This window comes from Sorex araneus, chromosome 6 (assembly GCF_027595985.1).
Source record: "Sorex araneus isolate mSorAra2 chromosome 6, mSorAra2.pri, whole genome shotgun sequence".
Classification (NCBI taxonomy): domain Eukaryota; kingdom Metazoa; phylum Chordata; class Mammalia; order Eulipotyphla; family Soricidae; genus Sorex; species Sorex araneus.
In genome coordinates, this window is record NC_073307.1 from 13,223,979 (window position 1) to 13,248,298 (window position 24,320).

At 44.4% G+C, this 24,320-nt stretch overlaps 1 protein-coding gene across 1 annotated transcript in view; it reads right to left on the reverse strand.

Moving 5' to 3' along the window:
• PRDM5 (PR/SET domain 5) overlaps positions 1 to 24,320 on the reverse strand; it is a 173,195-nt gene that overhangs the window by 6,158 nt on the left and 142,717 nt on the right. Inside the window, exon 15 of the mRNA XM_055142408.1 lies at positions 1,538 to 1,642. Within this exon, the coding sequence (XP_054998383.1) occupies positions 1,538 to 1,642 (105 nt within the window). The remainder of the gene's footprint in view (positions 1 to 1,537; positions 1,643 to 24,320) is intronic.

The window sequence follows — 24,320 nt, forward strand, 5'->3', positions numbered from 1 at the left end:
TGGGCTCAGGAGAATGCCTGGGGTGCTGGGGATTGAACCCAGCACAGCCACATGTGAGGCAAGTACCCAACACTCTGTATTGTCTCACCAGCCTGAGATTGAATACATTTTTAAAAAGATTTCAGTAAAAAGTTGAGGGCCAAATGGTTCAATTTATGAATTGGAACCTAACATTTAAAAAGTGACATAAACACTAACCCTTAAAAAAAAATAGTGAGTGAATTCTTTCTCAGGCATTCTGTAAGAGCAGCATTTGCCAAAGGCAAAGCTACAAGGCAGAAAGGAATACAGATAAAAGTGATCAGAGTTTGAACATACTACTGAAAAATACTTACAAACCATGCTTGTGTGTTCAAAAGCACATGCTATGGCCCAGTTTAGCTAAGAAAAGTAGCACAGGTAACAAAAAAATAGTTTTGAGTGTGAAGGCAGAACAATGTCTATAGTTATTTTGTCTCCCATCAGTATTTTTAGTGGACTTGTACAACTGAATGATCTAAATAGGTTTTCCCTGATGAATATGCTTCCAATCTATTAAACCACTTGAAATGCCATAGTGGGGGCAGTTCCGGACATTTCTTTCTTAAAAGAAGCTCTCTTTTGACAGAGGTATTTTTATGGGGGGGCCCACTGGGAGCTCACTGTTGCTTTAACCTTACCACCAGAGTTTCTCAGAAGGACAAGTAAAACAGCTTGTGTTTGTGAGTTTCCTTTCCTAGAGACTGTGCACCCCCGGCTCCATCTCTCGGGATCTGCCACAGGGCCCGGCAGGGGAATCAAGTTTCCTTCCATGTTTAGAGAGTTCTGTGCTCTGTAACCTCACACATTCCACCTTGAACTGCTCCCCCAATACGGGGCTTCCCCAACCTGCTTGTTCCTGTTCTGTGTCCAAAAGGAGCACCCAGATATTTATGTCCCTAACACCTTTGCTGATTCTCTGTCAATCCTATGCAGGAGAAAGGTGATGTTTTATTAAGAAATCTTTTGATCCCCCCCCCCAAATTAATCAATGATTGAATTAATTTTACCAACACAGAGAATACTTCTTTTGGTCACAACTAAGCATCTATTTCTGCAATTTCACTTGAGCTTAAATGCCATCGCAAAAATTTTTAAGAACTAGCAGTAGTGCTATTAAAACAAAGGAGTTTATACACATTCAAAAAATGTTTTTCATTTGGCTTTAACCAAGTTAAGTCATATCTCTAACCAGTTAAATCTCTGGATTAACCACCACTAACCTGTCAAAAACTTGGGCATACACATAAAAGCAGCCTCAGCGCCTTCTGCATTACTTAGACCTTGGGAGAACAACTCCATTGCATTAAAACAGGGTGCGAGCCTGTCTTAAAGAATCCAGGGTTTACTTGCTGCCAGTAAACTAGGATCAATAAAATCACTACCATGTGCTTACATGGATTATGTCATCAAAAGAGATCAACAGCCCAAGACATTAACAGACACAGACCAGTCCCGGCCGCACTCACGCTCCAGTTCCCGGTGGACACAAGGGAGGGAAAAGAGCGGCTCAACTCACGTCACACTGAAACGGCTTCTCCCCGGTGTGAGTCCTCTTGTGCTCGTCCAGGCCCCGCTTCTGGCTGAAGGCTTTGCCGCACTCGGAGCACTTGTATGGCTTCTCCTGGGGGCAACAGAAAGAGACGGCGATGAAGCCGAGGGGATGCAGCCTCCTGGGGCCGGTGGCCGTGACAGAGATGCTCTGAGGGATGGTACATTCTCACGTTCTAAAACTACCCAACACGGCTACCAGCTCAGGCGTGAGCCCGGGTTCCGAGACTTTCGCCAAAGTCCTGTCTTTGCAAGGCTGGGTTCTGAGGGCTGGCTGCAGTGTGAAACTGCTTCATAAAACAAACTCAGGTTTGCTGTTTGGACTCAGTGCCGTGAAATTTTGCCGAGATGCTAACAGGCTCCCAGACCAAGCAAATTTGTGACCCCTGATCTAGATGCTGCAAAATGTTTACTGTCTCAGGAGGTCCGGGATGAAATGTCAGAATCAAACATACAACAGATGTTGGTGGGGAGGGGGACGGTTTAAAAAAAGAAAATGCTTGGGCTCCACTTTGAATGATGTATATTTATTTCTATTGCATAGTCATGGTTTTTCTTAGGTTATTCTTTCTATAAAATCCAAATGACTATTCTGTGTGTGTGATACCTGCAATCCAACCCAGGGTCTCATGTGGGTGACTCTCTACTACTAAGTCACATATATCTCAGGCCCCCTAAATTACTATTATACAGCAGGCATTTTTTTTTTGCTGTGAAGAAAACTTTTAAAACAATTTTTTTAATTTTATTGAATCACTGATATAGTTATAAGCTTTCATGTTTGGGTTACAATCTCACAATGATCAAACCCCCATCCCTCCACCAGTGCACATTCCCCACCACCAATATCCTGAGTATACCCCCCCTTTCCCACCCTCCCCCTGCCTCTAAGGCAGACAATATTCCCCATACTCTTTCTCTACTTTGGGGCATTGTGGCTTGCAACACAGACACTGAGAGGTCATCATGTTTGGTCCATTATCTACTTTCAGCATGCATCTCCCATCCCAACTGGTTCCTCCAGCCATCATTTTCTTAGTGATCCCTTCTCTATTCCATCTGCCTTCTCCCCTCCGCTCATGAAGCAGACTTCCAGCTATGGGGCAATCCCCCTGGCATTTTTTAAATGTTGGCTTTTTCTTTCTTGAACAGTATCCCTCTTTCTCTTCCTATACACTTCTCTCTAAATTTTTTTAAATAAAAATATATTTGATTCACTCGTATATATATACATGTTGTAACAGATAGATATATATCTATATCTAGATATATAGATATAGATATTGATCACAGACTATGAGAAAAAGAAAAATGTTCCAACTTTCTTACCCATATTTTTGATACCAAGAACTCTTTCCCCATCTTTGTATGGAACAGTAACCATGAGCACTGTTCACTGAAACAGCTGGCCAGATACCAGTTCACCCAAAAAGACCTGTTCTGAGTCCACTGGGAGTGAAGTAGCTAGTTTCTCAAATATTCTCTCTCTATTGAAGATACAATCTTCTGAACTTAATGTCACAGGGACAATATGTACTTCTCTGTGTGCCAGGGAGTTCCAGAACAGCATCATGTCCCGTGCCAACAGCCTTCCCAACTGCCACCAGCACCTGGGGCTTTCTCTGTATTCTCACTGCACTTCTATGCATGCAGGGGTCTCTAAGCAAGGCAAAATATTATTTTTTCCTGAATAATTTTTCAAATACGACTAGAAATATATTCAGAACATCCAAACACATATACAATTTTGTAATAATTTTTATGACCACCTAGTCCCCATTTTCAGTTTTCTGCCTGTAGACACACATCACTGCTAGCACACTGCGGAGTTCCTCAGAGACAGACCAGTGTTGCTAAGACGTGTGTGTTCTCCAGGGGGAAGAGAGATCTACCTGCTCTCACTCACAGTGCTCTCTCACTATTCCTGTCCACATGGACTCAAACCTCAGTGAGGATGACTGTGGGTTGTACAGCTTTCCTAGGGCTGGAGCAATAGCACAGCGGGTAGGGCGTTTGCCTTGCATGCGGCCGACCCAGGTTTGATTCCTCAGTCCCTCTTGGAGAGCCTGGCAAGCTACCAAGAGTATCTCGCTTGCATGGCAGGGCCTGGCAAGCTACCCGTGGCATATTCGATATGCCAAAAGCAGTAACAACAAGCCTCATAATGGAGATGTCACTGCTGCCTGCTCGAGCAAATCGATGAACAACAGGACGATAGTGCAGTGCTAGAGCTTTCCTAGGAATCAACAATAATCCTACATCCTACAAAATACAAAGTGAACTAAGCTTAGTTTACAAACGTTGAGGTTTCCACTGAGTATAGGATGAATGTAGGTTTTTTTTTTTTTTAGATATTGGACTGGAGCCATAGCACAGCGGGACAGCGGGTAGGGCATTTGCCTTGCACACCACCAACCCAGGTTTGATTCCTCCATCCCTCTCAGAGAGCCTGACAAACTACTGAGAGTATCTAGTCTGCATGGCAGAGCCTGGCAAGCTCCCCGTGGAGTATTCGATATGCCAAAAACAGTAACAACAAGTCTCACATTGTAGACGTTACCACTGCTCACTGGAGCAAATGGCTAAACAACGGGAAGACAATTATGATAAAATAATCATTAATTTTTTTTTTTTTGCTTTTTGGGTCACACCCAGCAATGCACAGGAGTCATTCCTGGCTCATGCACTCAAGAATCACCCCTGGCGGTGCTCAGGGGACCATATGGGATGCTGGGATTTGAACCCGGGTCGGCCGTGTGCAAGGCAAACGCCCTACCCACTGTGCTATCGCTCCAGCCCCAAAATAATCATTAATTTTTAATATTGTTTTGGGGCCACAGTAGTGCTGAGTTTCACACCATGATCAGTTGCATGTCTCCCTGGTTCAACTGAATGAGCTTTTTGAAATTAGTATTTGCCTCTGGGATCGCCAAAGTGATCGTGGGTAAGCCACTCGCCTTGCATGCAGCCAACCTGGAATTGTTCCTCAATATTACATGTTTCATGAGAGCACTTCCTGAGTGATCCCTGAGCACAGAGCCAGGGGGAAGCCCTGGACATAGCTGGATGTTCTCTCCAATCCCCACTGAAGAGAAGAAAAGGTTCTAGAATTTTACTGCTAGTACATTTTTTGGGGCCACCCCCCAGCAGTGCTCAGGACTGATACCAGTGGTACCAGTGAATGAACTGGGTCTCCCTTATGCAAGCTAAGTGCCTTAAGCCCTGTGCTAAGTCTCTAGCCCCCGATTCCAGGACTATCTGAAAGGACTTGAGACTCTCAAGAAAATCACCTGCCTTTTTTTTCTTTTAAACAAGGAATGATGCTCTGAAAATAACTCTGAAAATAGCCACAGTAAGATGTCTACATATGCCAGCTAGAAGAATTTCATCAGAACAACAGGGTTGGAAATTTAGCCACCACTGATACAACACAAAGAAAATTCCAAAGGGAGGGTAAGGCACTTGCCTTGTGTATGGCCAGCTGGTTTGGATTCCTGGCATCCCGCTGGTGCCCTGAGTATTCCAGGTGTACCCCATGTGCCCCCCACCAAAGACAATGAACCTCTTATGTTTACACTTCTGATCACTACATTTGTGTTAAAGCTCTATGGTTCTACATGAAATTATAATATTCTTAATGGACTAGGAGATGAATAGGGCCACAAAAAAATGGCTACCTTGTTTGTCTCATCTGTCTAAAATGTCATCCAAGGACACCTGTTTTCATAGCTACCTCAAACTTTAAGGCCTAAATTATAATCTACATTTTTACTCGATTTCTCTTATAAATAGGTAACTGTCTCTTATGTGACACCACTGTCATTTTGGACATGAACCAGCCCTACTGAAAAATTCTTCTTGAACTTTATAAAAGTCAAGAAATGCAATGTGCTGGGCAGTGGACCCAGTAAATTATGCCATCTGCCCAACTTACTAAGTTTTCGCTGTGCTTGTCTCAACTATTTGATTCAGTGGGAACCAGTATTAAAAACTCAATTAGCCAAATTTTCAAAGATCTTCTCAATAACTGCAAGTCCCCAAGTATCTCTTTGGATTGATCCACATCTTCTGAAATTTATAAACTCTTGCATCCTGAACCAGTTACAGATGACTCAAAATTGTCCAGAGTTCTGTCTCCCTGATCTCACAGTTGAGTTAAGGCACAAAGATTTCAATGTCTAACTGCTTGCTCTTGTCATGCCATTCTTTCCCAGGATGCACCAGTGGAATGGAGACTCGAATCCACACACCTCTCAACTGAGAAAGGTTATTGACTAAAAGACACATTGAAAAAGCTCCTGGCCACCCCCTGCTGCACCCTTGGCAACAAAATGCCACCTGTCAGGTTCAAGTCACAGCACGAGGTGCACTGGTGACCTGCACCTCAGCTGGTTCTCCCCTGAGAGACTGACAGGAATCGAGAGCAACCAGTTCTGTATATGTTTTACTCACATTTTTTTTCTTCTGATGATCTCCCTCTCCTTTCCCTGAACAGAGAACACCTTTCATCACATCCATCAACCCATCATCTAGATGGAAATCTTTGTGTCTGGGGTTTTTTGGTTTGGGTCTGCACCCTTCGGGACTCAGGAGACCAAGTAGGATGCTGGTGATGAAGCCCAGGTCGGCTGTGGGCAAGGCAAGCTCCCTACCCACTGTACTATCTTTCCAGCCACGTGTTTGGGTTTCAACAGAGGTGAGCTGACAAATCAAACTCTACAGTCAAAACAAGTAGGCTGGATGATTACCCCCTGACTCAAGCTAAAACAGCTGAGTAGTGGATGGTCCACGGATAACAAAGAGGCAATTGATGACAGTATCACCTGTTGCATATGAACAAATGCTTCTGGGAAGGTAGAATTTGTAACTACATAAAATTTATCAACAAATAGATTGGGGGGGAGAGCAAGTGTACATAGGACACTGGTCTTGTTGCTCTATTTAACCAGTTCCCTTTTCAATTTTAGTTTTGGCATCAAATGAAACAAATGTGTAACAGTGGTAAATTTTTGTATTTTTGTTGAGGCACATTTGTTTCTTCAGGATTTTACAGAGATGATGCTATATCAGTACTTTCAATAGCTCTCCACAGCCTCTGACCTCAATAAGAGAGGCTTTGAACCTGACCCCAGAAGGTCCTGCCTGGCACCAAGGGACAGGAAGTCACAGAGTTTGAGCTAATTCTTGGTCAATCACGACTTCAGAGAAAGTGTCCCAGTAAGAGGGAAGAGTGAACATTAATACTCCTAACATTAACCCTGGATAAAAGCTTCAGCAGGCTATAAATTCCAGGCACCCAGGAGCACAGACAGGACTCCCACTGCCAGTGTTTCCAGCAGAAGTGAGGGGGTGGTCATTAAGGTCCCACAGTTTGGGAAAAGACCAAAAATTTGGAACATGCTTGAGGCTGTCAACCTTTTCTGTATTTTCCCCAAACTCTTCAACAAGGAATGTATTTTGTTAATGGTAACATCAATATATATTACATGAGCATCAGACGTACAACTTAATGATGTCATGTTTCTCTACACAGCAGAATAAGCCCCACAATAAGTCTAGTTAACATTCAAAAACCATTTTAACTAGTATCTAGGCTCAGTAATTTAAAAATCTGCAGCAGTGATGAACTACAGTCACAGTACATTATGTTCCTGCAGCATTTTATAACTGAATTGTGTACCTTCATATCTTGCTGTTAATATCCAATATGGAATCACTTTATACATGCAGTATGGTTTACACCATGTGGTTGACTTGTGCATATTTATTTTTCATGCTTTTATATATAGCTGGTGTTCCAAGAATTTCATATTTTTAAAAATATCTTTGTTCTCACTTGCTGCTGAAAGTCTATAAATCCTATATCTATAAATCCAAAGGCTGTAAATAACCACTTTTTATCATTTCCATCTTCAGGGCTGCAACTTCTCTGGGTAATTTGGTTAGAATTGATTGATCACTTTATCAGTTCTCATCAGCTACAAATACCATGCTGTCTCATGGGATCATTTGAGTTTTTCATTTTTTGTTTAAAATTTTTTATTAGTGAATCACCGTGAGGTACAGTTACAAACTTATGAACTTTCGTGTTTGTATTTCAGTCATACAGTGATCGTTTACCCATCCCTCTACCAATGCCCATTCTCCTCCACCAATGTTCCCAGTATCCCTCCCACCACCCCCACCCCATCCCCCACCATCCCACCCTACCTCAGCAGGGCATTCCCTTTTGTTCTCTCTCCTTTTGGGTGTTGTAGCTTGCAATAGAGGTATTAAGTGGCCTTCATATTTGGCCTATGGTCTTCTTTCAGCCTGTATCTTTCAACCCGAATGGGTCCTCCCAAGTAAAGGGAACTCCCAAGCCCTTTACTTGGTGTTCCCTTCTTTATCTCAGCTGCATTTTCCCCCAGCATGAGAGGCCGGTTTCCAAGCTGTGGGGCAGACTTCCTGGTCCTTATCTCTACTACTCTTGGGTGTTAGTCTCCCACTCTGTTACTTTATATTCCACAGATATTTCCATAATCACTTCTTAAAGTTCTTGCACCTTGTAGTTAGCCCTTTCCAAAATTACACTTCACTTATTCACTACTCATTTAAAACTATTTTAGGCAGTTCTCTGGTTTCCTTTATCTGATCAATCTCTGTCTTCAGCCTTCCTGGAAGTCTGATTCTGTCCTTCGTGGTTTCCTCTGTCTCCTGCTCAGGATTCTTATTTCTCTTTCTGGAATTTGGAGCCCTGCACTCACATTTGGTGGTCTTTATCTGCTCAAATCTTGTGACCTCTAAGTTGAGGGGAAGTCCCTCCAGACAGCTTTTGTATCTGCCTCTGCCAGACACGCTGGGATGCTATCAATCAAAGACCATTTTAAGTTTATTTCTTGCCTTGGGGCTCTCCGGTCAGGCACATATTTTAAGTCTGAACTCCAAATACACTTGAAGGAAGGACTGTGGTTACAAACTCTTATGGAAGCAGCTTCCCTTGCCAACAATCACTCCGGGACAATTAAATGTCCGGAGCATCTCTCTTTGCCAAAGGTAGATTATTTCGAGTCCCCTGCTTCAATCTGAGCATAAATTTCCGGGGTCGCGGGATTATGGTCGGATGTCGTTCCACCTTGCCCTATAACTTGAGCTCACAGCTTGCTTCCTGTTCCTGCTCACCATTAAAAACCAATACTAGCAAACACCCCACAGGCTGCTGTCACCTTAACTTGACCTTGAAGCTTGGACTTTCAGCTTTGTGGGTGCCTGGGGATTACTGTTCTTTGTTTTTTTGGCAAGTTCAATAATAATGCTCCTTGCTTTATTCAGCACTGAGGTGCTTTGCATAGGCCCTCTTCCCCAGATACACAGTCTACCACACTGCCAGAAATGGAATCACCATAGTTTTAAGATGTAAAAAAAAAATCCATTTAAAATGACTGTTAAGTCAATGGAAACAAAGCCAAAAAACAAAACTATTTTCTTGCAAGTATGAGAAGTATGGGTTGTTCCACTCCCCACCCCACCTGCCCAAAATAAACACTCCTGTAATACTGCATTTATCTTTGGCATTATTCCTTCAGTTGTTGCCTATTATAAGAAAATTTTGAGAAGGAAGCGTAGTTCTAAGTATTTCCAGCAAAGACTTCTCCCGACACTTTCTTTTTGAGGAAGTGAGCACCCCCCACCAAGTTGGTGTCAGACAGAGAAAGCCAGAAGTATCCGGAAGAGAAGGTAGCAGTAACCAAGGTCTGAGTCTCACTAATTAATCAAATTCCTCTCACTCCTCCTGAACATAATGACCAGATTAATATCTTAGAGCATGGGTCCGAATCATGCCCAGGGCTCTAGTACCTGTCTGCAGAGGTCAGAAATGGGTGGGCCTCTGTCCCAGAGATGGCTCTGCAGATTCCTGGAGTGTGGCTCCAAGTCAGGTTGCCGGGGTTCTTGTAGCAGTAGAGCCCTCAAATTTATTACAAGAAGTTTAAAGACCCACAGATGTACTATGAAGTGACTGAAGCTGAATAGCTAAATCTTATTGTACACATATATATGCGTCCCCTCGCATACTGATAATTTTCAGATATATAGTCACTATTAGTGATGAAAACCAGGGCTGGGGCGATAGTACAGAGGGTAGCGTATCAGCTTTGCATGCAGTAAACCCAGGTTTGATCCCTGACATCCCATATGGTCCTCTGAGCACATCAGGAGTAATTCCTGAATGCAAAGTCAGGAGTAGTAACCCCTGAGCATCACCAAATGTGACCCCAAACCAAAAATAAATACATTTCATTTATGTTATCACTAAAGTTACATTATCTTTACATGTTTTCTCCTATAAAAAGACACTAGAGATGAGGGGCCGGGGATACTGGGACCTTGGTGGTAGAAGATGTGCATTGGTGGAGGGTTGGGTGATCGATCACTGTATGACTGAAACCCAAAAAGGAAAGCTTTGCAACTGTATCTCATGGTGATTAATAATAATAACAATAATATTAACATTCTGAATTTAAAAAAAAGTAATGTGCAGTTCATGCCCAATTCAATCAGTTTAATCAATGGCTAAATAAATAGCAGTATTCCTACATTGCAAAAAAAAAAAAAGACACTAGAAATGTGTGTTGACAGAAAAGAAGGGAATAAAATCTAATCATGTTAAATGTTCCTTCAACTCAGAAGTTTGACTATCAAGTGGTTTGTCTCCCTGGCTGAACCGTGATTATGTCATTTCATATCTGTTGGACGTCCTGCTCTACGAGGAGCCTCAGGAAGACAGGCTGGTGCTGACGTTCCCCCTAAAGAAACTGACAAAGGACCCCGCCATCCCCGGTCTGTCAGCCTGGCTGGAAAGGCTTTGAGTGCTGAGAAGCCATTCCTGTCCTCACGTGAGTCTCTTCCTTAACGTCCCCAAATCTCACCAAGAATGCACTGCTCCGGCAGCTGGACCAGGAGAGATAATTCCTGGCACATGGCTCCGTGGAAGGCTGCTCAGGTTCCCCTCGGGCGGGATCCAGTTTACTGTGAGCAGGGCCTCAGTCAGAGGCAGCGAACTCCTGCGTCTAGAACTTCCTTTTATGCCAGAGCTCACACATCTCAAAACTGGACCAAATAATCTGAAACCAGAGGACATACATGCCTTTCCTTTCCCAGAAGAACCCCTGGTCTTCTTACGAGTTCCTCTTTCTTCCTACTCACTCACCTTACCACCCTGACGTGGAGGGCACAGGCTGGCGGGAAGGGATGAAGTTGGATGGCAAAGGCACCTGTCTGGATTCCTGTTTTCGTCCCTTTCTCAAAAAATGGTCAGATAAAGCTCGCCTGAATTTAGACCATCCCTGGCTCGACTCAACCGGCAACTCTCCATCCCCGAGAACCTGCGCCTGTGTGCGGGATGCAGGAGCCCCTGAGTATCTAATCCCCATGTTTGGGACTGAGATGTGACACCGTGTTCTCACTGAGGACCAGACAGGGAGTTAGAAGAGGCTCCGATCTCCTGCCATTCGGGGAGGTGGCAGAGCTGTGCGTGATCTCCCCCCAGGCTCAAGGGAATCCCCACGGGAGGGTGTCTTAGGATGTTGCTGAATTCCAAAGCCCCCTCCCCTCCCCAACAAGGAGCTCCCAGAGTCGCCTCTGTCACTTCCAGCACACCCGGATCCAGCATTCCTCTGCCTGCTTCTTTCCTTCCGTTACAAACCGTTCCATCTGGGCACCGCATCTGACGGAATAAAGCACCAGAGAAACTGCTTCTATCGCTGTTTCAGAGCGGAGTGAGATGACAATTACACCTTTTAAACTCATTAGCTGGATTCTACCAGAGGCAAACTGAACAGGTTCTTGATTTTTTTTTTTATCTTTTCCTGAATGCTCACTGTAAAGTTTAGGCTATAAAGTCGTGTCCCATGTCTTTCTAATGGAAACTATGACTGAATGGACAGCTCCTGTTCGTTAAAGGAAGGAATCTTTCACACCCTGGGCAGAATTAATCAGGAGTCTCATCAGATTGACTTTAATCAAAGAACATTTGGCGAATCCATCCACAAGGCAGGATGTGTAGATACTTGAATCTTGCAGTGTCTAATTTCTCACCCAGGAGCCAAATATCCTTTGTAGACCGCTAGCATATTCTAAAGGGACCACAAGTGAAAAATCACACACATAGAGAAGACCTTGGCATGAGACTCGGGCGCCAACCTGTAGCGCAGGGGGCATGGCGGGGAGAAGGTTGGCCCTGAGAACTAACAGTCGCATCTTTACACATCAGAAGGGCCAGGAATGCTCAAGTTCTTTGGGGACACCTCCTCTGAGTTCAGCCGCGACTTGCCTGCCAGATGGCCAGAGGCAAATCCCCATGGTGCACCCACCAAAGAGGAGGCCACGGGTGGGAGAAGACCAAGATGCTATTTAGCACAGACCGAGTCTTGGGGCTGAGTTCACAAGGGCCCGCAGTGAACGGGATGGAACGGACACGTTGCTACAGTACAGCTTAGGCCAGTATCAATCACAGAAGGGCACACAGCACCCCGATGAAAGCCAGGAAAATCTGCAAGCACCAAAAAGGCACCAGGCAGAGCTGGTGTGTGCAGAGAGGCTGCCTCAGCGGCAGGTGAGATACGTGGAAACACGGGGTGCTGATGAGAAGGGTGGGCGCGTGAGACTGACGCAGATGTGGGCGTCCATCTTTCCACTTCATAAACCCATTTCCCCCCATCAGAGCTCTTGCACAGCCCGGCACCACCCACCGCTAAGGAAACGCATTCCTGAACCTTACTACTCTGAGTGCCGAGAAGTGATGGTTTTGGCTGGCTGGTTTTTCCTACTTCTGAATTTGAAAGGCAGCCTTGAAAGCCTCACGAAGCCCCGCCCTGGACCGGGTTTCCTGCAGATGAAGTTCCTAACTAAACAGCGGCTCATTTTCTCAGCTGCGGTGGGCGACCTTCTGCCTTAGACACAGCCCCGACTGGGGCGGCCGATAAAACGGGTGACTTGTAACTCAAGGGCTGCACGATACTTCTGAAGGGCTCTGGGCAACGTCATTTCACAATCTAGCTTTTGTGTCTGCAAACTGCCTACTTTCAGAGGTGACCTGTGCCTCATGGAGGAGGACAGTGTCCAGGCAGTCGGTCTGCAGCTCAGCCCAGCCTGTCCCCCCCCCCCCCAACCCAGCCCACTGGCCAAGCTCCCTGTGGTCCAGAGCAGGGTTCTCAAGTTCAGCACGAGTGACACAGATTTAGTGACGCCCACATGGCGTCCAAACCTTAAATGCCACCTCATCAGGCCCGTGCCCATCTTCTCCTTAGAGACCCGCGTCAGCGAGGCCATGGGCTGTGTCCATGCTGCATCAGACCAGCACGGGGCCAGCTTCCAGCTGATCCACCACGGATGTGTCTGCAGTTCCGTGTTAGCATCATCGAGGCGAACAAATCCTCCCACGCACACTACTGAAAATTATGTCCACCCTCAGAATTCTGTCTACACTCGAAACGACTTGCCATTCTAGTGCAATTTAGAAAAGTTCCAGGTTTCCTGGCTCGGTTAGGAGGGGAGGTGAAAAGTGGAAACAGACCCAACAGTCCTGTCAGGAGACAGTGATTCAGGATCCTGGTCTCTTTGCCTCTTTGGATCTCTTTCTTATAAAAAAATAATTTAAAAAAGCCAATTTTTTTAAAAAAATGGCTTTCATGTTGTTCTGAAGTTAAAAAATTTGGACATTTCTTTCAGTATTGGGAGATCCTGTCCTTGAAGGGGGAAGAGGAGGACTTTTGCTCAAAGAAATGCAGAACAGGGGCTGGGGTGATATCACAGCGGGTAGGGTGTTTGCCTTGCATGTGGCCGACCCGGGTTCAATTCCCAGCATCCCTTATGGTTCCCTGAGCACCGCCAGGGTAATTCCTGAGTGCAGAGCCAGAAGTGACCCCTGTGCATCGCTGGGTGTGACCCAAAAAGCAAAAGAAAGAAAGAAAGAAAGAAAGAAAGGGAGAGAGAAAGAAAGAAAGAAAGAAAGAAAGAAAGAAAGAAAGAAAGAAAGAAAGAAAGAAAGAAAGAAAGAAAGAAAGAAAGGAAGGAAGGAAAGGAGGGAGGGAGGGAGGGAGGGAGGGAGGGAGGGAGGGAGAGAGAGAGAGAGAGAGAGAGAGAGAAAGAAAAAAAGAAAGAAAGAAAGAAAGAAAGAAAGAAAGAAAGAAAGAAAGAAAGAAAGAAAGAAAGAAAGAAAGAAAGAAAGAAAGAAAGAAAGAAAGAAAGAAAGAGAGAGTGTAAAAAACTAAAGCTCGCCGAGGGGCGAGTGCACTCGCAGGCTCTCCGGGCAGCTCTGTCTCACCACCCGTGTTCGGTGCTCTGGAACCGCAGTGTGTGGACTGGATCGGGACGGCCGGTGGTCAAGGACAGGCGAAGAAGAACGAGGACCAAGCTGGTTGCTGATTAGTTACCGTTTATTCAATCTTCAATCTTTCTCATCTCCCGCACTCCCAGCTCCGGCCTCTCTCTGGATCTACCACTTAACTGCTGCTTTTCTCTGGCTTCTCTCTCTCCTCCTCCTTGTCTCTCCCACCTTGCCCTCTAGGCTACACCCAGCCAGGTAGCCAAATCAACATAAGAAAGCCCTTCCTGAGGGCAGGGCACTCCAAAGACCTTCCTCACTCTTAAAGGTTTTTTTCTTTTCCTTAGTCCAGGAACTTATTACCATCTCAATACTAGTTATTTTTGTATGGACATAGCAAGGGATACATTGAGGCTAGCAAGGCAGCTCTCCTGGCAACATCTTGAAACAGGCTCAGACCACAGCACTCAGGCCAGATTAATCATTCCTCACCCTAGCAGGGTCCAAATCTAGTATCACTCTTTGGATCATGACAGCATTTGTCCATGATCAAGCTCTTAACTTATAGTTAAGCATTAGGCACTTTGGCCAGGCCCATCTCGATGCCAGGGTAGCACACAACTCACCGCTTGCCCTGGGTCCTTCTTGTCCCACGTCGGGACCGTGCTTTGGGGGTGCTAGGAAGTAAGGGCAGGTGAGGCTTAGGTCAAGAGAACAGATGCCCTGGAGAAAAATATCATGTAGAGTCAAATGACTCCCAGGTTACAAAAGCATAACATTTGTTAAGTCTTCCTGTGTCCATACAAAAAGGACTAGCTCTGAATAAACTATGCAAAGGACTCAAGGAGAAGAGAAAAACATTATTTACAAGTCAACAGAACACCAAGAAAGAAGCTACAAATAAACAAAGAGGAATAGGAGCACTGTAACGGGAGTAACCCAATAAACCTAAACTACTGAGGCTATGTTATCCTACAAGAGAGAGAAAGAAAGAAAGAAAGAAAGAGAGAGAGAAAGAAAGAAAGGAAGAAAGAAAGAAAGGAAGAAAGGAAGGAAGAAAGAAAGAAAGAAAGAAAGAAAGAAAGAAAGAAAGAAAGAAAGAAAGAAAGAAAGAAAGAAAGAAAGAAAGAAAGAAAGAAAGGCTGAACATATCCCGGAGATGCTGCTCCATCAGGCACAGGCATTGGTGGCTGAGCGGGGACCCTGGTTTGCGTGTGTATTGCAGGGTGGGGGTGGGGTGGGGTCCCTATGCTCTCCTGTCAGTGCTGCTGGCTTCACTGTCCCCATTCAGGGCTGCTGTGCCCTGCCCATCACAGCGCCTCCAGAGCTGATAACCTGGAGCTCTGGGCAGCAACCTGTGTACTGGCCAGAGTGGGACTGGGGCCCAGCTCCCCGGATATTTCCAGATTCTTCCATTTTCCTAGCAGCCGTCCTCTTAGCACCACTGTGACTAGAAGATGTTTCCATAAAATAAATAGCCAGTTCCCTTCAAGGAACTGCAAGTGGGACTGTAGAGCTGGGGTGGGGGGCGTCCCCATGACCTACGCGTCAGGGAGGGGCTGGCCTGCATTTCTAGGGGCCCGGGACGGCTCCCAGCGCTCCTGTTGCACACACCCAGATGTCCTCACCACGGAAACCTCTTCCACTGAGGTGCACCGCTTTTGTGGCTTTTATTGTTCAACCTCGTATTGTTTTGACAGTGGCGTGACCTTTCAATAGATGACAAGACCTACCCAGAGCCTGGTCAACCATGCACCTAAAACAGCCTCAGTTCCTTCCCAGTGAAGCCCGTGGAAAGCGGGTTGAATATTTAAAGCAGTTTCCTGACATGACGCGTCCGTAACTGTTTGTGCCTTGTAACTAATGGGAAACACACTTTCCATAAACGAGGGGAATGAATTGCACAATTCGCATATAGAAAACTAAAAATAAGCACAGTAAAATGGAGTATAATTTTTATACAAAAGTGTTGCACACGGACTTTAAATAGAAACAAGGAGAATCGACCCCGAGGCTCACAGTATCACGGTGTCAGTGTCACGGCTGGACAGCACGTCCGAGCACTTCAGGAGTGAGCAGCGAGCAAACCTCGAGTGCCTGCAAAGAATCCCACCAACTTGCTCAGACACTTGCGTCCTGGGGAGCTTAAAACTGCCTGTTTGCAATAGTGAGGCACAGACTGACCCCCACACTCTCCTGAGTCCTAGTCTGGGGCTTCTGACCAGCCTGCAGGTGTGAGCCCGACTCCTCCTCCAGGGACCCCCGATGGGACCGGTCAGCCCAGCCACCAGCCACTCCTATGCTTAGCAGCTTCCCAGGTGCCTCTAACATGCACCCACCCAGAACGAAAATCTCAGATCAGATCCACCATCGACTCAACTAAAAATGCAGTTACTACACACAGCAGCAACAACTTCTCGTTCCCTTCCTCACCACCTAATTCTGTTCTAACCCTGGCACTGCCTGCTTTGTACTGGCTGCCACAGGGTTAGGGTACTTTTAAGTAGTTACCCCTCCTACCTCCATCCCCAATTAAGTTGTTAAGCTGTCAATTTGGTTAGGATTCTTCTCCTTTCACAGGTGAAGACACAGTTGCAAACTATCTCCAATTGGGCTGAGAGGGTAGATCTCAATGAAGGGCTCCAGGACCAGTGCTCACGAGCCATCCCAGTGCCACCTTCCACGCCATTGTGCTCTCTCATGAGAACTGCCCAGCCCAGTGGCCCGCCACTGCTAAGAAAGAAACTCCTGGTAAGGGTATGTCTCGGCTGCCTCCATTCTGCCTTCAAATGGAATCACTGAGGAGTAACCGTCAGTACTGACCCCAGGGATACCCCCACCGAACTCGGACTATATATACTGGCACATGTGAGGGTGAGTAGGACGTTCCTTCCAGTGATACACTCAGACGTTTCCAATCACAGTGCCATATTCCTGGGCTAGAGTGCATCGAGTAGGGCACTTGCCTTGCACTCTGCCAAACCAGATTTGGTCACGGGCACTAGATATAGTCCCCTGGGCCTGACAGGCATGATCCTGGAGAGCCGAGCCAGGAATAAGCCCTGAGCACCACTGGATGCGGCCCCAAAAGAAAAACAAACACATAATACCATATTCCAAAGGCCCTACTTCATATTAAGGAAATGGATCTATAGTCTAGTAGTGCAAGGACAGAAGCTGACTACTGTAACAGAACCTTCAAGTCGGCAGCTGGTCACTCAAAAGGAGAGTGCCAGCTCACCTGGAAACTCCAGTTGTGGAAGTGGAAGTTTACTTTTGGATGACAGCAGTTTTCCTATATGCTGGAAGAGTTGTAAAGGAACTAAAATGTATCTGCTGATAAGAATGCTGACAATAATATGAGACATACATTGTAAAGAATGTTTTCTTTGTAATCTTTGGAAGAACGAGAAGGCTGGTTAAGTGAAGGAATGTCATTATTTAAATTATGTAAGGGGAAGCTATTTCTTTCCTGCATAATTACTAATTGCTTAGAATCTTCTCTCAAAGGCCTAATGAAAGGAAACTATATCAATGGAAAAATGTTAGAATAGAGAAAAAGTTATGCTCATACATTAAATGATTATATATCAAATTCTGAAATATAAAAAATAAGGGAATAAGTGTGACAGAAAATATAGAGGGCCTACAGGAAAAAATACACAGACATGCATATAGTTTTAAAGACAAGAATGTCAAATTTCAGAGAACAATCGGACTGGAATTCAATTCTAGAACCTTATTATCCAGAGTTGTGAGGACACGGGTTCTGATGTTAGTGCACTGATCCCTCACTGCATACAGTTTCCAGTGTTTTTGATGTTCCCTAAAAACTTTCTTATGAAAATCAAAGTAAGTCTTACAAGCTTTAAAAAACTTAGTGTGTGTGTGTGTGTGTGTGTGTGTGTGTGTGTGTGTTTCAAAGAGATTCACTGACCAATGGGATGTTCCTGAAAACTTTGGTCTCAGACATAGCAATCCAGAACCGAAGGTCAAGGCAGAGAGAAAAAACGACCACTTCTTCTGCAAGGGGCTCTTCCAGTATATGAACTCATAGTTTCAACCTATATTCCAATTAATTTAAATGTTTCAAGCTCTATTTACAAACAAGTTGACAGTAATCAAGACAACCCCCATGACCAGTGATGATGTAACAGAGTAAATTCTCCCTTGAAGGTCTTCAATGTTCTTGAGCAAGGCACTGTGGTAGAAAGGGTAAGAAACTCAGCCAGGGGGGAGATGTGGTCCGTATCCTCCAAAAGAGTCCAAAAGATTTGCAACACCAAGACAGAGCAGATGGAAATGGATCTATAGTCTATTTGTCCATCCACCATCAGCTTTTATGGCTGCACTGAAATATGATGTGCTGCAAATCCTAACTATCCCTGTCGATTTAAGGAGCATGATGTAGGGGAACGGGAATGATGTAAAGAAAGAATTCAATGCTGCCACAGACTTTCATTCAAGAGGCAGCTTCAACCAGCCCCGAGAGAACGGATTTAATCCAGCGTGCCCACTTCCAAAAATAACAGGCAGACTCCCTGACATATGTGACGGTGGCAAGTGTAATCCATCTTTGAATAAAACCATGAAGTTTATTCAGGGGTCTGCAGGAGAAAGGAATTATGTAAATGCAAAGCCTTCAAGCAGGGGTATCTACTTCTCATAACATACTTATCCCATTACACACCTTTGAAAATAATGAGAACACAGCCGAAAGGTGCTATCCCACAGGCAGCCAATTCGCCCATGGCCAACTGAGCATGCGTTCCAGCCAAGTTCATGTCAACAGGTGAGGCCAAACCATCAAGGAGCAGGGAGAAGTCAGAGGAAATCAGCTCATCAATATAAATTATCTCTCTGAGTCAACACACTGCACAGATGGCAGAGAGCTGGGAGCACGAACTTGCCCCCCTGGCCCCCCAGAACTGCCACGAAACTCAGCCTGTTTGCACAGGTGAGGATCCCAGCTTTGTCCTGGCAGAGATCTGGCTGGATTTACATTTGCTCAGGTTGGGAAATGTTTGGACAAAAAAAAAAAAAAGCAAGGCAGCCAGCTAAAATATATTTCTGTACAAAATGAAGTAAAAGATGATCACACAAGATTACTGCTTTGAATGGGAGAAATTCTTGTTTTCTAATTTTGATTATTCAGTTGGCACTTCTGACATCCTAAACATAGCCGCAGAACATTATGTTTATTCAGAAAGTTACTATCTTCACTCTCTACCCTTTGCATCTGACACTTTTCTTTATTTTCCCCTGCCAGTGGATGGGAGCTCAGTTTTCTTTCACAAGTGTGTCTGGTTTTCGGTGAGAGCATATTGTGTTGGCTCGTATGACACATGGACTCGAGCGGGTCAATGTGTGTTCTGTTCCTTTACAAGACACCAATCCTGTTCCTCCAATAAAACAACCATACCTTAGGATCAGTGGTGAGCAGTAAGCTTTCCAAAAACACAGTGGTGCCTTTTAACCTATTAGTTTCTGACTGTTGGGATCTTTATGTGCTTCAGAGAAGGGAATTCCTCATTAATTTAGCTCAAATCCATGACTGATACAACACACCATCACCATTTACTGGGAACTAGCTCAGTGCTTGAAATTCCACATCCCGAAACCCCTCCGTGTGCCTCTGAGAATGTGTCTAGGGTGACATCGCTGGCATGGAGGTGTCAGTGGCTGGCACTGCTCCTGTCCATACTATAACCAGAATCATGTATGATTGCACATCATTCTCAAAAGGTCATCACACCTGAAGACCCGTCTGACCTACATCCATATTTCTGAAAGTGGGGGGATGGAGGCACTAGAGCTGGAAAGGGGAGACCCACCTAACCTAGCAGCTGAGAGAGGCCACAGACGGGGGATCACTCTCCCACCAGCATCCCACACACACCAGAGCCACCTGCCTCAAAGGCAACAATCCAGAAAAGTTCAGGTATAAATTCTGCCAAACTTCCAAGGCCAGATACCTATTTCCCTCGAACTTTTCCCAAAACAGAAGAGGAGGGAACTTTTGGTAAAGAAATTTTCTGAGGCCAGTGTTACTCATTCCAAACCCAGACAAGGACAGCACACGAAAGAAACAGTGTAGCAGTGTCTCTGATAAACACAGACTCAAGAAAATTATGCATCGTAGATCAAATTCAACAATACTTTTTTTTTTTTTGCTTTTTGGGTCACACCCAGCGATGCACAGGGGTTACTCCTGGCTCTGCACTCAGGAATTAGCCCTGGCGGTGCTCAGGGGACCATATGTGATACTGGGAATCGAACCCGGGTAGGCCACATGCAAGGCAAACGCCCTCCCTGCTGTGCTATCACTCCAGCCCCAAATTCAACAATACTTGAAAGAATCAAACATCATAGTCAAGCGGGGCTTATTCCAGTGATGCAGGGCGTTTGACATAGGCAAATTTATTCACGTTAGGATCAACAAAAGACAGATGTCAAATCATACTGACAGCTAGAAGAGGCATATTTTAACAAGATTCAACATTCATTTGTGATATAAACTATCAATAAAATAGTAATAGAAGGAACATAGTTACAAGTAAAGGCTGTAGGTAGACAGAGCCACAGAAAATATCATGTCAAGGTAAAAATACCCAAAAGTTTCCCCCTTCAATGAGGAATAAGACATGAATGTCCACTCAGCACTATAGTTCAACATAGTTTTGGAAGTCCCAGCTAAAGCAACTGGATAAGAAAAAGATATAAAAAGGAATCTAAATAATAAGAAATAAATTACCTCTATTTACAGATGACAAGAGAATCAAAGAGAAAACATTACAAATTCCACCAAAAAATTTTTAGAAATGAATGAGTTCTGTAAAATGGCAGGATACAAAACTAATGTAGAATGTGCTGTGTTTCTAAACACAAATAAAAAATTGGGAGCTAAACTATAAAAATAATCCAATTTAAAGTCACATCAAAATAATAAAATATCTGGGAATGAATTTTAAAGGAGGCAAAAGACCTATATAAAAAAGTAAACCAATGTTAAAAGAAATGGAAAGATAATCCTCGCTCATGAATTGAAAGAATTAATATTGTGTAAAATGCCATCTTATCTAAAGTAGTATGCAATGTAATCCCTATCAAAATTCCAAAGGCATTTTTAAGAAAATAGAGAAAACACTATTAAAATTTGCGTGGAACCAGAAAACAAAACTAAATAAAGCAAGAAGAATTAAAAAAATGAAAAATGCAGATAGCATGCTTTCCAATTTCAAACTCTCTTACAAAGTAACAGGAATGAAAGAAAACTGTAATAGAAATAATTTTAGAATTAAAATCATAATATAGAATTCAGAGTCCAGAAATAAACTCACACATGTGTGGGATGTTAATTCACAACAAAGAAACCAAGAATATGTAATGAAGAAAGAAAAGTCTTCAGTAACTGGATAGTCTCTTGGAAAAGAATGTAACTAGAACAGTGTCAAACACTGTAAACAAACATTAATTCAAAATGGATTTAAGATTTGAATATAAGAAAGAAAGCATAAAACACACAGAAAATAAACAGGCAATCTACTCTTTGACATTAGCCTTAAAGATGAGTTTTTGGAATTTTCCTCATGACAATGGGAACTAAGCAAAAGTGAACAGAATTAAATCAAGCTTAAATATTTTTATATACCCAAAGAAAAAATACATGAAAGGGCAATTTACATATTGTGAAAGGACATTTACACTTTGTATGTCTAACAAGATATTAATATCTAAAGTGCATAAAGAAATAATACAACTGGACAACATAAAAACGCACACAACCCAATAAAAAAAATTGCGGTGAAGGACCTGAATAGAAACTTTCCCAAATACAACAAACAGATGGTCGCAGGCATATGAAAAGCAACACTCAGCATCATTAACTATTAGGGGAATCCCAATCAAAAAATTGGGGTGAAGAACTTGAATAGAAACTTTCCCAACTATAACACACAGATGGCCACAGACATCTGAAAAGCAACACTCAGCATCATTAACTATTAGGGAAATACAAATCAAGCACGTCATTGCACACCTGTGAAGTGCCCTAGTTCAAAAATAAACACTGCTGGTGAGGATGTCTAGAGAAAGGAACTCTCATGGCTGATGGCAGTGTAAGTTCATGAAGTCTCTATGCAAGATAGAAAACTGCTCAAAAATTACAACAAATTAACACCATATGATTCTATTTGTAGGCCTTTATCACACATACAAAAATTAAGAAAACAGTCATTTCCAAAAGATTTTGCTTAATTTCCAGGCAGATTCCAGTGGATTACTAGATCTCACCTTTGAACCATTCCTTCACATACACTGTGACATTTGTGTTCTATCATCTTCTTTCTGCATATCTGTCCCTTGCTTTAGGCATACCAGTCCCTTCAGGGTCACAAGTCCAGAACTGCGCATTTGGTCTTAGAAATTGGTTCTCTTTCTTTCTGCAAGTGCAGTTCTAAGAGTTTTCACACTAGGTATCAGCTAAGTCAAATCAAAGAACACAGTTGGTGAAAGGTGAGGTTAAGAGGAGTCACAGTGAGGCCGCATACCCAGGGAGAATTCAGTGGCTGTATGAGTTTCTTTCCCATCCGATATCCTACAGAACTCTGCTCCAAAAAGCCTCTGTCCCAGCAGAGAGGAAGGGACACGCAGTGGTCATCTGAGACGTACAACTGAGTTGGAGTCCGGGGCTCCAGCCCAGTATTGCATGAAGAGGAACAGACTCCTTGCAGGCGGCAGCATGGCACTGAAAACTGGGCAGATGTTGGAGAACTCACTCATGTCCTGCCAACGGTGAAGTAGAAACAGAATCTGATATTTAAAAAATGCAAGCTCCAGCCATAAGAGTCATATATTACTTGGTGATAAACTGTCCCGCATGTTACAGACTAAATCCTAGATGGGATGTCATTCTTTTGGCAACGACTTGGTATACTGCTTCCATGTCTAAAACACATGTTAGTTTTAGTGCCTTCACTGCTGTTGCCTCTACAAAAATCAAATAAATATAAGCAATCCAAAGCAGTCAGGCAAGTCATATTTCAGCAAAATGTTCATTTTAACCAACATTGGCACAGTGGACCACGTCTGTTCATTCACTGAAAAAAAAGGACCTAAAATAGCAAACCCCATCTCGAGAAAGCTGCACGCACATCTGTGTGTGTGTGTGTGTGCATGTGTGTGTGTGCGCATGCGTGAAAGGTGCTCAAATCTAGATTCCAAAAGAACCCCCAAGTGAGGGTGGTAGAAGAATATACCAGGAGCAAGACCATTTAGGCATAGCCAAGTCAGTTTGCGGGGCGTTCACTGTCCAGACTGACAGCAGAGGCCTCCAGAGAGAGACCTGTCTATCCTTCAGGCTGAAAACTTCAGCTTTCTAGATTAGTCCTAGGAGTAGGGCTAGTAGGAAACCTGTACAGTTATTGTGGCGGGGAGGTGGGGGTGGTGGGGAAGTCAACTGTATAGAAAATATTCTAAGCCAATCACAGAACGAGCATAAGAAATACATATTGTGATTAACTAGAACATGTTCTAAGTCATTCATGTAAACATCATAAAACATCATGTACATCATAAAATGTACACGAAATAACTTTAGCCTATCCCAGGAAGGGGAGGGTGAGGCCCTTTCTAGGACTATGGGAGGCAAAGGCATAAGATGTACATCCTGGGGCTGGAGGGATAGCACAGCGGGGAGGGCGCTTGCCTTGCACGTGGCTGACCCAGGTTCGATTCCCAGCATCCCATAAGGTCCCCCAAGCATGGCCAGCAGTAACTCCTGAGTGCATGAGCCAGGAGTCACCCCTGTGCATCGCCGGGTGTGACCCAAAAAGAAAACAAAATGATGCACATCCTGCTGAGCCATACTGATAAAGCAGGGTACCCAGGCCAGTTCCAGGCACTGGGGGGTGCTCAGGAGCACTACTCAGCACTGTTCCTGACCCTCCTGGGCACAGCTGTTATCTGACAAGGAGGGTCTCACCTGCCAGGCCTCTAAACCGGGACTCGAGCTGCGTGTCTTATTTGGGGAACCTACAGCACTTCCAGACAAGGCCTGTTCCTCACTATGGCCAGAATCTAGGACCCTGCCCGGAACTGCCTGAATACTTTGGGCAGCTGGAGACCTCGGGGCTGGTGCCGGACTCAGAGGAGAGTGCCAGGAGAGTGCCCGATCATGCCAGGAGAGCCTCAGGTGTCTGTCATCTTTAGCCGAAGAGAAAGTACTCTGGCTCTGCGAGGCATCAGCCCTTTGGGTTTTCTATCACAAGTCTCGGGCCTGGATGAGTGGTTTATGTCACTCACAACTGGCCATGCTCGGACACTGACACCGCCCTGGAGTAAAAGGTCCCCGGCTGGGTTACCAGTCCCCACGGCCGCCTGCCATTCATCTCCCCTCCAGATTTCCAGAGGCCAAATCTCAAAACAATGATGAGTCCTGTTCGGAGTTCTC